The following is a 13,286-nucleotide window of genomic DNA, read 5'->3' on the forward strand; positions in this document are numbered from 1 at the left end:
CCCCCTCCCCTGCCCCCTCCTCCCCCTCCTCCTTCCCTCAACTGCCCCCCTCATGTCCCCCCTCTCCTGTCCCCTCCTCCCCCCTCCTCCTTCCTTCAACTGCCCCCCTCATGTCCCCCTCCTCTTCCCCTCAACTCCCCTCTCCCCCTGCCCCCCTCCCCCGCTCATGTCTCCCCTCCTCCCCCATGCTCATGTCCCCCCTCCCCGCCCCCTGCTCATGTCCCCTCCTCTTCTGCCCCCCCCACCCCTCTCCTCCTCCCCTCAACTCCCCCCTCCCCTTGCCCCCCCCATGTCCCCCCCGCCCCCTCCTCCCCCCTCCTCCTTCCTTCAACTGCCCCCTCTCATGTCCCCCTCCTCTTCCCCTCAACTCCCCTCTCCCCCTGCCCCCCTCCCCCGCTCATGTCTCCCCTCCTCCCCCATGCTCATGTCCCCCCTCCCCTGCCCTCCTGCTCATGTCCCCTCCTCTGCCCCCCTCCTTCCCCCTCCTCCTCCCCTCAACTCTCCCCCCCCATTCATGTCCCCCCTTCCCTTCCCCCTCTGCTCATGTCACCCCTTCCCCTTGTCCCCCTGCTTGTGTTCACCCTCCCCAGGCCTTACAGTCTTTCTTTCCAGAACTGCTCCCTCTGGTCGTGCGTTTTTCTGGGGGGATTTAAGGGAGAAGAAGTGAGGGCAGGTTGGGAGGCTGTGTCCTGTCGGTGATGGTTGAGAATCCCAACCAAAGGAAGGCTCCCCGGGTGGACAGACAGAACTCCGGGCAGGAGGTGACATCCCCTTCACACTGTGGTGTCTCTTGGGGAGGGATCTCCCCCAATCTCAATAAACCAGTGCACAGTGTGACTCATCAGCTCATCCCTTACTGAGAACACACTGGGCTTCAGTCCCAGGAGGGGAACTCGGGGGGCTCCATGCTGGTGAAAAGGCCCCACAGCAGAGGGGTGGGAGGAAGGTTTTGTTGGTCCACTGAGGGCCTCTCAAAGCAGAACAGGATTGGGCCGCGACCAGTCAGTGATACTTTAGCACGTAACTGTGGGGGCTCTGGAGTCACGGCAGAGCGTCCGTTACCACCACTTGCAGAAAGGTGCCTGGAGCTCCTTGCCTCGTCCTGCTCACCATCATCGCTCGGCCCTTTGTCCAGTGGTGCCAGGACCGCGGCCTGGAGTGGTCCTTGGCCCGCGGAGGATGCTGTGAGTGCCAGGCGCTGTCGCTGCTGTTCAAGGACGTGTGTGACAGTGCTGGGTGCTCACTGGACCCTGGGGCACACGCCTGAGAAGACGCGAGGACCCTCCCTCCCAGGGATCAAGCACCACAGAAGAATGGCGGGTGCTGGTGACCTTGGGCCTAGCGGCCCCTGAACACACCCTGCCTTCAGTCTCTGAGAACCCTGAGCAGCTGGCAAGGAAACTGCTGTCAGAGAACAAAAGTACTGAGTGGTCCATTAGGGCAAGGAAACCTGGGGACTCCTGACTCCTCGAGTTCTCTGAGAGGAGGGAATGATTCCTCGAGTTCTCTGAGAGGAGCGGATAATTTCGCTCTGAGGTCTCTGAGATCTCTGAGAGCAGTGGATGATTTCTGGAGTTCTCTGAGAGGAGCGGGTGATTCCCTGAGTTCTCTGAGAGGAGCAGGTGATTTCTTGAGTTCTCTGAGAGGAGGGAATGATTCCCTGAGTTGTCTGAGTGAAGTGATTCTTTGCAGCTCAGCTTTGGTGTTTCCCTTTGGTACTGTTTGTTTAAAGCAATGCTCACATTTTTGTGGAAGATTGGAGGCCTGGGTGGTCCTCTCACTTCATCGTCCTGTTCGGAAGGCCTTTCTGAAGTCCCAGGAGAGCTCCTGTGGGTTAATTCCCAGAGCAATGGTTGAACACCAGTCCACTGTGATTATTCATTGCAGGCCATTTGCACGCACTGCAAGTTCCCCTGCTCCCACAGCGGCTCCTTCTCAGGGAAAGGCAAGAAGCCTGTGCGGTAGGCAAGCCTGTGGTGTGGAAAATGTGCTGTTCCAGCCCCAGGGTAGACCCTAAAAGACCATTATTGCTGCCTCAGATGTCTTTTGCACAGCTCTGCAGAGGTCAAGGGTGAGCTAAACGCTGTGGGAATCAGGAAACCAGCTGAGCAGATGCCCTGCTGGAAGGAAGTTGGCAGAGCCAGGTGCTTCCAGCCCTGCCTCTGTGGGGATGGATTCTCCCACAGGCGTGTGACCTTGGAGCTGAGCTTGGAGCGCCCTGGGCTTTGGACTGCCCACCTGGCTGCACTGTGCTTCCCGCCTGGGCACCCACTATCAGAGAATTTCGGGAGAGCTCTATGCCATGTTGGTGGTGTTTCTACAAACAAGTTCTGACTGGGAACACGTGGGCAGGAGCTCCTCTGGACGCAGCGAGCAACACAGGCTTCCTGGGTGCACGTTCTCTAATGAGTGAGGGTGTAAGTGGAGGCAGAAAGGAGGTAGGCAGGTCTGTAGGTGACAGCTCTGAGGCTCAGGACAGACCGTAAGGAAGGCGTTGTGTTTTCGAGACCCTCATCTGGCGAGGACACTGCGGCTCGGGCAGAGTGTGGCCCTGGTCTGGGGTCTGGGGTCACTCTGTTAACGATTAGAGCCAGCAGCCAGACTCCTCGTACTGGTGTTCGTTGCTGCACAACCTGTTGCCCTAAAACAGCAGCTTAAAATACGAGTAATTGTTGATCTCTGGGCTTCTGTGGGTCAGGAGCTCACACAGGGGAGAGTGGGGAGATACTGGAGACAGCTGAAGGCTGGGGGCTGAGGTCGTCAGAAGGGCCCAAAGATGGGTGATGTCCATCAGTGGAGACCTCAGCTGGGTGGTCCGGTGGAGCCCTAGGCATGGCCTCTCCATGTGGTCTGGGATTGCTCATGACATGGTGACTGGGCTCCAAAGGTGTGCATCCTGGGAAACACGGGAGCAGACAGCCGGTCAGGTTGAAGCTGTCTTTTTTCTGTCACAGCCTTGAAAGTCACATGGTGTCACTTCTGCCACGTCCCATTGGTCCAGGCCGTCCCAAGGCCTTGCACGTTCAAGTGCCAGAAACACAGGCCCCACATCCTGGAATGAATGTCACACTGTAAAAATGCTCATGGGACAGGATAAATGTGCTGTTGAAGCTGCCTTTGGAAAGAGTGACCCATCACCTGCTGTGTGTGGTCCGCGTCCTCCAGAGACGGTTCATGGTACCTCCTCATACTGCTTGTCTGCACCCCAAGCTGATGGATCGTGCAGCCTCTTGTTAGACCTTGCCTTCTGGATGCTTCAGGGCCAGCCGGAGTCCCTCACTGGCTCTTTCTGCCAATGCTGGTTGCCGCCATGGTCCTTGTGACCTTGGTCGGGCCCCTCTGGACTGGTGCCTTTTGGTTTGTTCACTCAGGCTTTTGGAGCAGGGAATTCTTTGCACTTCATGGTCCATTAACATAAGGGAAAATCAGAGAAAGGGTCCCCCCCCCCAACTCATCCCCAAACAGCTGTGATGTTCAAAACCCGTCACCAATATGGCAGCCCACCGTATGGTCTGTGGAGTAAGACAGGAGACACTAGAGACTCTCCTGGAAGATAAACTCGGGCTCCGGTGGTGGCAGCCGCTGCCGTGAACGTGCTGAGGCTTTGAGGGTGGGCTGGTGGAATGTTCCCTCCCAGTGTGTGGACAGCGGTGGGGACAGGGGGAAGAAAAATCCTCTTTTTCCTCTACCCATCTCCAGGTCTCCAGCTAGCGGGAGACAGGCTTACAGAGAATGACAAACGTTTTGCAACAGTGACTGCGTCATGCTCATAGTGACCTAGGAGCTCGCTTGTGCCCATTCTAGGCTGCACTAAGGGCAAGGGGCTTGGGCTTCTGAGCCCGTTGGGGGAGGAAGTCAGGGAAGGCATGAAAGCAGACTGCACAAACAGGCTTGTTTTGCAGATTTAAGTCAATGACTTCATTGATCAAAGTTGTGGAGTCCTCTTGGAATTCAGGGAGGGAGGCATCCTCACAGATGCAAAGGGACCTGTGCCTACCTTTGCTTAAAGCTTTTCCTGCACCGCTGGTCCTCAACGGCCTTGGCTCGAAATAATCCATATGCCAAAGAGGCCTATTTTGGTTGTGGGTTCTGGTGCCCTTCAGGAGTGAGGGATTGATTCTGCATGGGAGAAACGGAAAGCCTGGCTCTGCGATGCAGTGGGAGCTGGACCCCATGCATGGTTTTGGGGTGATGGTGGGATTGGGAGCTGATGGCCAACAAAGAATTCTTGAAGGCGTCTTTGGTGCAAAAAGGTGATTATAAAATAATAAAAGCACGAGGACAGGACCCATGCACAGGAAGAGCTGCACTGGGGTTGTGAAGAGTGACTGGTTACATGCTACAGAGCTGGGGGAGGTAAAGTAAAGACAAATTTTCTTAAAGAGATTTCCATATGCTAAAGAAGACTCCTTACTGGAGGCCTGGCTGTCTTCAGGCTAAGGTTGTTTTCTGCCTAGCAAAGCATCAACATAAAACAGTGGGAGTTCCTGGAGATTACGCTACTGATAAGATTGCCCTTTTCCCCTGATATCACTAAGATGTTTATAAACTGATGGAGATGATATCAGTTTAACTATTTGTTTTCTGTTCTTCCTCCTTGGGCAGCAGGAGAACCTGAGGAATATCACACACATCCCACCTCAGGGGGTAGTGCTGTCTGAGGAATAGCACACACATCCCACCTGAGGGGGGGGGGAGGGTGCTAGCTTGTGCCTGGCCCTCAGCTTGCCCCACCCCTGCCATTGTTAGTGTCTTAACTACCCAGTGGGTGCCTCAGAAGGGAACCAGTGGCCAGACTTGAATTTGCAACTAAAACCCAGAGGTTCTTGAATGACACCTGTAAATACTTCTGGCTCAAGCATTGTACCAGGTGGATGGCTAAGTGCCTGTCCCCGTGGGACCTAAGTCTTACAGGCTTCAAGCATTTGTAAGGGTCCCACTTCCCAGTTTTTCCCAATTCAGTAGCTTCCATGCATTCCTAAAATAATGTCCACCTTCCTCCTTAATCATTCAGGTCCCTGATGTAACTCCTCCCACATCTTCCCACCATCATGCACAACATGCGTTAGCTCTTTGCACACAGTAAATCAGTGAATATCTCCTATTAATTTTGCTCCCTCTGCCGTGGTTCAAACCTCTCAGAAGAATCCTCTCCTTCCCCGGGCACCCAAGCACTCATACACTTTGTTCTTTTATTCTGGGTTCCTTGGATCTCTTGTTTGCCTTTGAAAATTAGTAACGGAAATCTCACCACAATGGAGTCCAGAGGCCGGCAAGGGGCGCTTCAGGCCCAGCACTGCTGGTCAAATGCAGACCTGATAGGAAGAGGGGGGCTTGACCTTGCAGGTGGAAACCATTCAGCTACTCCAGCAGGAGCCCCCCTCCCCCAACAGCTCAGGCGCAGAAGCCACCACACTCCCAAGTTCCCAGTTTACTCCAGTGGACTGTTAGCTCATAACAGCCTTCTCAACGTGATGTGGGGAACAAAGACAAAAGAAAATAATTAATTTTCTTTGCAACTTGCAGCCCATTGACAAGCCCTTGAGACACGCACAGTGACCTTCTTCTGGGAGCTCGGCTGCCTTGATGTCAAACTTTAATGTAACATTATCTCAATCCCCAGGATCCTTTAACAATCCCTTTGGGAACTTCCTTGATCTCAACTGCCCCAAGGTATATGCCGGCAATCATCCTCCAAGCTTATAGTCCCTGATACACATCTGGAGGGTCTCATAACTGAGATTTTACTACTCTGTATGTAGTCAATGACCTTTTCCTAACAGGAGCTATCCCTTCAAAGTCCTGGGAACCTTGCTCCCAAATCCCTTACAGACTTACTTATCCCCACTAAGACCATATAATCAGTCCCTCCTTACAACCCTAGTGCAGCTCTTCCTGCCCATGGGTCCTGTTCCTGTGCTTTAATAAAACCATGTTTTTACACTGAAGATGCCTCAAGAATCCTGGGGGTGCCTGGGTGACTCGGTTAAGCGTCTGACTTCAGCTCAGGTCATGATCTCATGGTGCATGGGTCCAAGCCCCGTGTCAGTCTCTGTGCTGACAGCTCCTTCAGGTTCTGTCTCCCTCTCTCTCTGCCCTTCCCCCACTCATGCTCTGTTTCTCTCTCAAAAATAAACGTTAAAAAAAGTAAAAAAGAAAAAAAGCCAACTACATTAAGTTCTAGGGAAGTTGTGCTTTAAAAAGAAAAGAAGTCTTTCTTGACCATTCGCTCTGAACCAACATTTTCTCATCCACCTCATCCCCTTTGTCCTTAAAATGTGTGCTCTCTCCTCTGTCCCCTGGACTTGCCTACCTGTTTGTCCCAGATTGCAATTCTCTTTCTTCCTTGTGCTGGTAAAATGACTGGCAGTTTTTACTAAGGCCAAGAGCCTCAAAGTCACTTGTGTGGTGCTTAATCAGGCTAGATATGCCTCTGAGCATCTGTATCTTCTCCGGACACTGAGGATTGTGGTTGACTAATCTTAGTAGAGATTTTCTCCTGAAGTTTCTAGTAGATAACTTTACACATAGAATTAATTCAGAATGAGATGCTAGTTTTAAGCCTGTGTTAAAGCATTTATTCAACAAATCAGGTTTCATTAAAAGTTTCTTAGACTGCTTCATTTAATTCTCTGTCATATTTCCACACCAGGGCCTCCGTGTGAACAGAGCTGATAAAGAGGCAGAAAGACTGGAGGTTTCCAGATGCCAGTGAGAGGAAGAGGGCAGACGTGGTCATGGGAAAAAGAAATTACCTAAGCGATTTGAAAAGTGGAATTAAGGTCAACATTACTTGTGGGGATGAGATTAGGATATTAATATAAGATGGGGGGGATCTACATTAAGATCAGGACATAGTCTAACATGAGGCGGAGGAGACAATAAAATTACTCTGGACGGATGGCTGGGAAGAGGAGGATGGAGAGAGTTAACACAGCTGTTCTGTGCATGTTCGGCCAAAGCCACTTTGTGTTGGGACTAGAATAAACATAGGATTTTTCTTTTTCTTATCAGCATGTACCAAAGAGAACTTGGAATTGCCATAAAAGCTAAGAGACCACATCTGTGGGATTAGGACCTTCCAGAAAGCTTTACACGTTTTTTGGTAGATATTTATTTATTTAATCCTTTGCTCATTTATAGAATTAATTGGGTGCCAATTTTCTGCAACATTTCAGTCCTTGCCTTCTGGGAGCCTGAAATCCAGGGGTGGAGGTGTGTGTGAGCCAGGAACACAAACCATGAGCTGTAACAAAACTTCCAGCAGCTTTGAGGCATGTGATAAACTCTCACTCCCAGGAGGAAACCTCCTTCATGTGGAAAATCAGATTTCTAGATTGGGATGATTTCCTCAAAGTTTGCCGAAAGGCTGAGACTTCCTACCTGGGCTAAAGAGGCACTGTTTGTACCAAAACACAGGGTTAAGAACACAGACTTGACTCCACCCACCTGGGTACCAATCACTGACCTTCTTCAGCTGCTACTTAAACTGTGCCTTACTTTTTTTTTTTAAGGCTTATTTTTATTTATTTTGAGAGGGAGAGAGAGAGAGTGAGCAGAGGGAGAGAGTGAGCAGGGGAGGGGCAGAGAGAGAGGGAGAGAATGAGCAGGGAGGGGCAGAGAGTAAGCAGGGAGGGGCAGAGACAGAGGGAGAGAGTGAGCAGGGGAGAGGCAGAGAGGGGGAGAGAGAGAGAGAGAGCAGGGGAGGGGCACAGAGAGAGGGAGAGAGAGAATTCCAATCAGATTCTGCATCATCAGCGAAGAGCCTGATGGTGGACTCGATCTAATGAACCCTGAGATCATGACCTGAGTGGAAATCAAGAGTTGGATGCTCAAATGACTGAGCCATCCAGGCGCCCCAAAATATTTTTCTTAGTTTGTGCATCTGAAAAAGCTAGTATCTGCTTCGTGGTGTTGTGACAGGGATTGATGCGTTAATATGTGTAAATTACTTTAAATGGTACCTGAAATGTGTACGGGTATGTGTATTGTACACACCGTTCCTCAGGTAGGTATGTCCCTCCCCCGACATCAGGCGCAGTGCCGAGTGCAGCCGGCAGAGGGCGCCAGAGCCCGCGTTGTGCAAACGGTCCCGCGCCTCCGCGCGGCCAAGGCTCTGGGGGTTCTGCAGGTTGGCCTGCGGATCCGGGCAGGGCCCTTGGGCACTGGGAGTGGCGGGGGTGGGGGTGTGGGTGTGGGGTGGGGAATGCAGGTACCCAGGTGACCCGTGGCCCCGGGCGGGGGTGGGGAGGAGAAGGGGGGCGGGGGAGAAATGCTGGTGCCCAGGTAACCCATGGGCATTGGGGGCGGGATGCAGGTGCCCAGGTGACCCCTGGATGCTTGGGAAGAAACGCTGGTGCCCAGGCGACCTGTGGACTCCGGGAGGGGGCGGGGAGAAATGCTGGTGCCCAGGTAACACATGGGCATTGGGAGCGGGGTGCAGGTGCCCAGGTGACCACCCCCGCTTGGCATATGGGCTTCATCTGGCCCCAGGCCTAAGGAGGCTGTGACATTTGAGTGCCTTTGAGAGGTTGCCGGGCCTGGGTCTTAGGTGTCAGCTGCGTGTTCCTGGGCTGGTTTCAGAGCTTGAGTCTTCCCTGTTCTGCTGTCATCTGAGAGGGTGAAATGGATGGAAAATATCAAACACACATAAAGAAGTGGAAACAACTTGAGGGAGAAGCAAAATGATGTGGCAGGGATCAGACGTGGGGGTGAAGCAGTGATGTGACCGGTGATCCAGGCACATGGTGTGGAGATGGGGACAGTTCAGGACGGAAGAAAGGAAAGAGGACAGATACATGATGGTTCCTATAGTCTCACCTCGCATGGAGGTGTGTGCCTTCTGAGCAGGTTTTCCATCTCTACCTTACATACATGGCGCACAGACGGACACGACAGACAGACATGCACACAGACAGACACATGCACACAGATGGACACACACACAGACGGACACATGGACGGACACACACACAGAGATGGAGATGCACACACACAGACGGACACACAGACACACAGATGGACATGCACACACAGATACATTTATGGACAGACACAGAAACGCACACACAGATGGAGACGCACAGACACACACAGACACACAGATGGACATGCACACACAGACACATATATGGACAGACACAAGACAGACACATAGATGGACATGCACACGCACATGATTACAAGCACACACAGATGGACACACACACGGATGGACACACATACACAGACGGAGATGCACACACAGACACACAGATAGACATGCACACACACGTAGATGGACAGACACAGATGGACATGCACACACAGACACCCACACACAGACACACAGATGGACATGCACACACAGATACACTTATGGACAGACACAGACACGCACACACAGATGGACACGCACACAGATGGAGACGCACACACAGACGGAGATGCACACACACAGACACACAGATTGACAGACACAGACAGACACATAGATGGACACGCACACGCACATGATTACAAGCATACACAGATGGACACACATACACAGACGGAGATGCATACACAGACACACAGATGGACATGCACACACACGTAGATGGACAGACACAGACGGACACGCACACACAGACACACGCACACAGACACACAGATGGACAGACACATAGATGGACATGCACACACATACATGCACACACAGATGGACACACACAGACGGAGATGCACACATAGACGGAGATGCACACACAGATGGACACGTACACACAGACACGCACACAGAGAGATGGACACACACAGATGCACACACACACAGACGGACATGCACACAAAGACAGACACGCACACAGACACATGCACACGGACTGACATGCACACGGACTGTCACGCACACACAGATGGACACACGCAGGGTGCACACACAGGCACGTGTGTGTGCATGCACACACACACACACACAGCTACTGCCCAGCCCTGTGGCGCCCTGGGTGAGGAGGGCGTGGTGTGGGGCACAAGGCATCCCCACAGAAGCAGGTTGATTCCCTGGGGACTGGAAAGCACCCAGGCAGCTCTCAGCACTCCCTTGGGTCCCTGTGCCTCCCAAGCAGCGTCCCAAGTGCCCCCTTTACCCCTCTGTTCCTCAGGGTGTGAACAAGAGGGTTGTTAAGTGCTGGAGTGCCTGCCGCATAGCAGAGACTGGACAACTTGCCCCTTTGCTGAACGTCGGGATTTGGGGGCTGCAGATAGACAGTAATGACTGAGTTGTAAGAGGGTGACCACTGCGAGGTGGGAGGGGTGCATCCGGAACGCCTTCTTCCACCCTGTGGCAGACTTGACCTGAGCACTGCTCGGGCAGGGGCAGTGAGGGACCACGACAGCCACCTGCATCTCACCGTAAGTGGCGTTTCCGCGGGACAGTGCAATCAGAGCCGGGACCTCACACAAAAATATCACGCACCTGCCGGTGGGGACACAAGAGCAGACGGAGAGGGGGTGGTGTCAGGACCGCTGACTCCACCAGGCCAGTGGCCCAGGTGGTGGCTGCCAGCTGTTGGCTCAGGCAGGGGTAGCATGGTGCAGGGGCCAGCGGACGGCCACGTAGCGGTCAAAGGCCATCAGTGTGAGGACGACGCACTCTGTGGTCCCCAGTAACGGGCAGCCCAGGAGGCTGGTGGTATTTGCCCCAGGTGGGCCGCATCTGGGCGGTGCAGCTTGCGCTGAAGCATAGATCTAAGGAGAGGTTCAGGGCGTGCAGCTTGGGGGCCTGCACTGACAGCAGGATGATGCGGGTGCTGCCCCCCTGGGTCTGCACAGGGGGTTCCTTTGGGCCCTGGGTGTGCAGAGAAGTCCCCCGGGGAGCTCTTGCTGGCATGGCTGGTTCCTGTCCCGACTGGACAGAACTCACCTGGTCTGGCAGGTGCACCAGGTCGGTGGGGCGTCCTGGAGGAGGGGCGCGCGGAGGTGGGGGAGTGGGCATCCTGGAGGAGAGTGCACGGTGGTGAGGCATCTCGGAGGAGGGGCACAGGGAGGGGGCGTCCCGAAGGAGGAATGGAACTTTGAATGGGGCCTGGGGCTGGCGGGCTGCGGGTGAAGGAGGCTAGTGGAAATTTCCAGCACTGCGTGCCCTTGGCGCCCCTGTGCTCTGAGTGCTGCTGGGGGAGCTGTGTCCTCCCTGCGCATTTGCCAGAAGAACCAGCAAAGTCATGTGTGTTTTGAATGGATTTTCGGGTTATAAGCTATGTCTGTGGAGTGGATCATTTCTCTATTTGTCAGAGGAATTTTGTGGGGCTGCTTATAATCCGTGCGTCCTCCTTGCAGGGGTTGGGGGGGGGGAGAGGGAGCTCGTCAGGGACCGAGGTTGTATCTAGGAGAGAGGTCTTCCCTTTGCGGCTAACGACCCGGTTCACAGACGGGTCTGTCACTGCCCTGAGACGCTCACAGGCAGGACGCAAGCCACAAGCACATTTAAATCGTCATTAATATCATAGAAACATTATCAAAGACTCCAAGCTTTTAAAAAATTATAATTTATTGTCAAATTGGCTAACATACAGTGTGTAAAGTGTGCTCTTGGTTTTTGGCATAGATTACCGTGGTTCATGGCTTCCATACAATACCCAGTGCTCATCCCAACGGGTGCCCTCCTCCCTGCCCATCACCCACTTTGCCCTCTCTTCTCTCTCCCCCACCCCCATGAACCCTCAGTTTGTTCTCTGTATCCAAGAGTCTCTTATGGTTTGTCTCCCTCCCTCTCTGTTTGTAACTATTTTGCCCCCTCCCCCATGGTCTTCTGTTAAGTTTCTCAAGATCCACATATGAGTGAAAACATATGATATCTTTCTCTCACTGACTTGTTTCACTCAGCATAATACACTCCAGGTCCATCCACATTGCTGCAAATGGCAGGATTTCATTCTTTCTCGTTGCCAAGTAGTATTCCATTGTATTTATAAACCACAATTTCTTTATCCATTCATCAGTTGATGGACATTTAGGTTCTTTCCATAATTTGGCTATGGTTGAAAGTGCTGCTATAAACATTGAGGTACAAGTGCCCCTATGCATCAGCACTCCTGTATCCCTTGGATAAATTCCTAGCAGTGCTATTCCTGGGTCATAGGGTAGATCTATTGTTAATTTTTTGAGGAACCTCCACACTGTTTTCCAGAGTGGCTGCACCAGTTTGCATTCCCACCAGCAGTGCAAGAGGGTTCCTCTTTCTCCACATCCTCACCATTATCTGTTGTTGCCTGAGTTGTTAATTTTAGCTATTCTGACAGGTGTGAGGTGGTATTTCATTGTGGTCTTGATTTGTCTTTCCCTGATGAGGAGTGATATTGAGCATTTTCTTCATGTGTTGGTTGGCCATCTGGATGTCTTCTTTAGTGAAATGTCTATTCATGTCTTTTGCCCACTTCTTCACTGAATTATTTGTTTCTTGGGTGTTAAGTTTGATAAGTTCTTTATAGATTTTGGATACCAACCCTTTATCTGATATGTCATTTGCAAATATCTTCTCCCATTCTGTTGGTTGCCTTTTATTTTGTTGATTGTTTCCTTCGCTGTGCAGAAGCTTTTTATCTTGATGAGACCCCAAGCTCTAAAGTTCAGTAATACCAGGGCACTTGGGATTCTTTGTCTCCCTCTCTTTCTGCCCCTCACTCCCACTCCTCCCCTTACAAAAATAAATGAATAAAATTTTGAAAAATATAAAGGTCAGTAATTCCAACATACTGAGTGAATGAGGGAACAGGGTCTGTAATAAGGTGAAAGACCACTTTGGGTGGATATATCAGGGAAAGCTTCCTAGAGGAGGTGATTGTTTCTTCTATAGAAAAGAGGAGTATTGGGGCATAGAAGGCTGACTCAGAGATAGGGCAGGAGGCTGTAGCTAGGGGCAGTTGAGAGACAAGTACTCAGGGGTTCCTGGCCTTAGGTGACCTCCACACTCAGGGAGGGGGAGGGCAGGGCAGCCTCCACATCTCCTCACACTGGTTCCCAGCCTGCTGTACATCTTCTGGATGTTTCTGTTTCTGTATCATACTTGGTTTTCTTCTTTTTCTGTCATCATTCTTATAAGACATATTTTAATTTTTTCCATATTTTTATATATTCAAGAAAGTGTGAGTAAGCACATGTCTACAGTTCAATGAGTAAGAAAGTCAACCAGCAACTAGGTTACAGAGCTGAGCAAATGTTCCAAGCGTGCCCACGCCCCAGATGCAAACACCACGCTGAATCTCTAATGAGCCATTCCTTTGTTTTCTTCTGTGGAGATATATTTATACATTTGCCCATTTAAAGCGTGC

At 51.9% G+C, this 13,286-nt stretch overlaps 1 protein-coding gene and 1 long non-coding RNA gene across 2 annotated transcripts; one reads left to right on the forward strand and one right to left on the reverse strand.

The window, feature by feature from the left end:
- Positions 1 to 491: 491 nt before the first annotated feature.
- Positions 492 to 7,571, forward strand: LOC122489062. The gene is made up of 3 exons (XR_006298818.1): positions 492 to 1,053; positions 1,217 to 1,223; positions 7,560 to 7,571. It is a non-coding gene; the product is annotated as an uncharacterized LOC122489062 (long non-coding RNA).
- Positions 7,572 to 10,049: 2,478 nt separating this feature from the next.
- Positions 10,050 to 10,984, reverse strand: LOC122490232 (olfactory receptor 2H1). Its single transcript, XM_043592831.1, is given in 5 exon segments — positions 10,050 to 10,245; positions 10,247 to 10,425; positions 10,427 to 10,545; positions 10,548 to 10,707; positions 10,883 to 10,984. Coding segments are annotated over 5 exon segments (756 nt in total).
- Positions 10,985 to 13,286: the final 2,302 nt, after the last annotated feature.

Source organism: Prionailurus bengalensis, chromosome B2 (genome assembly GCF_016509475.1).
Source record: "Prionailurus bengalensis isolate Pbe53 chromosome B2, Fcat_Pben_1.1_paternal_pri, whole genome shotgun sequence".
Classification (NCBI taxonomy): Eukaryota; Metazoa; Chordata; class Mammalia; order Carnivora; family Felidae; genus Prionailurus; species Prionailurus bengalensis.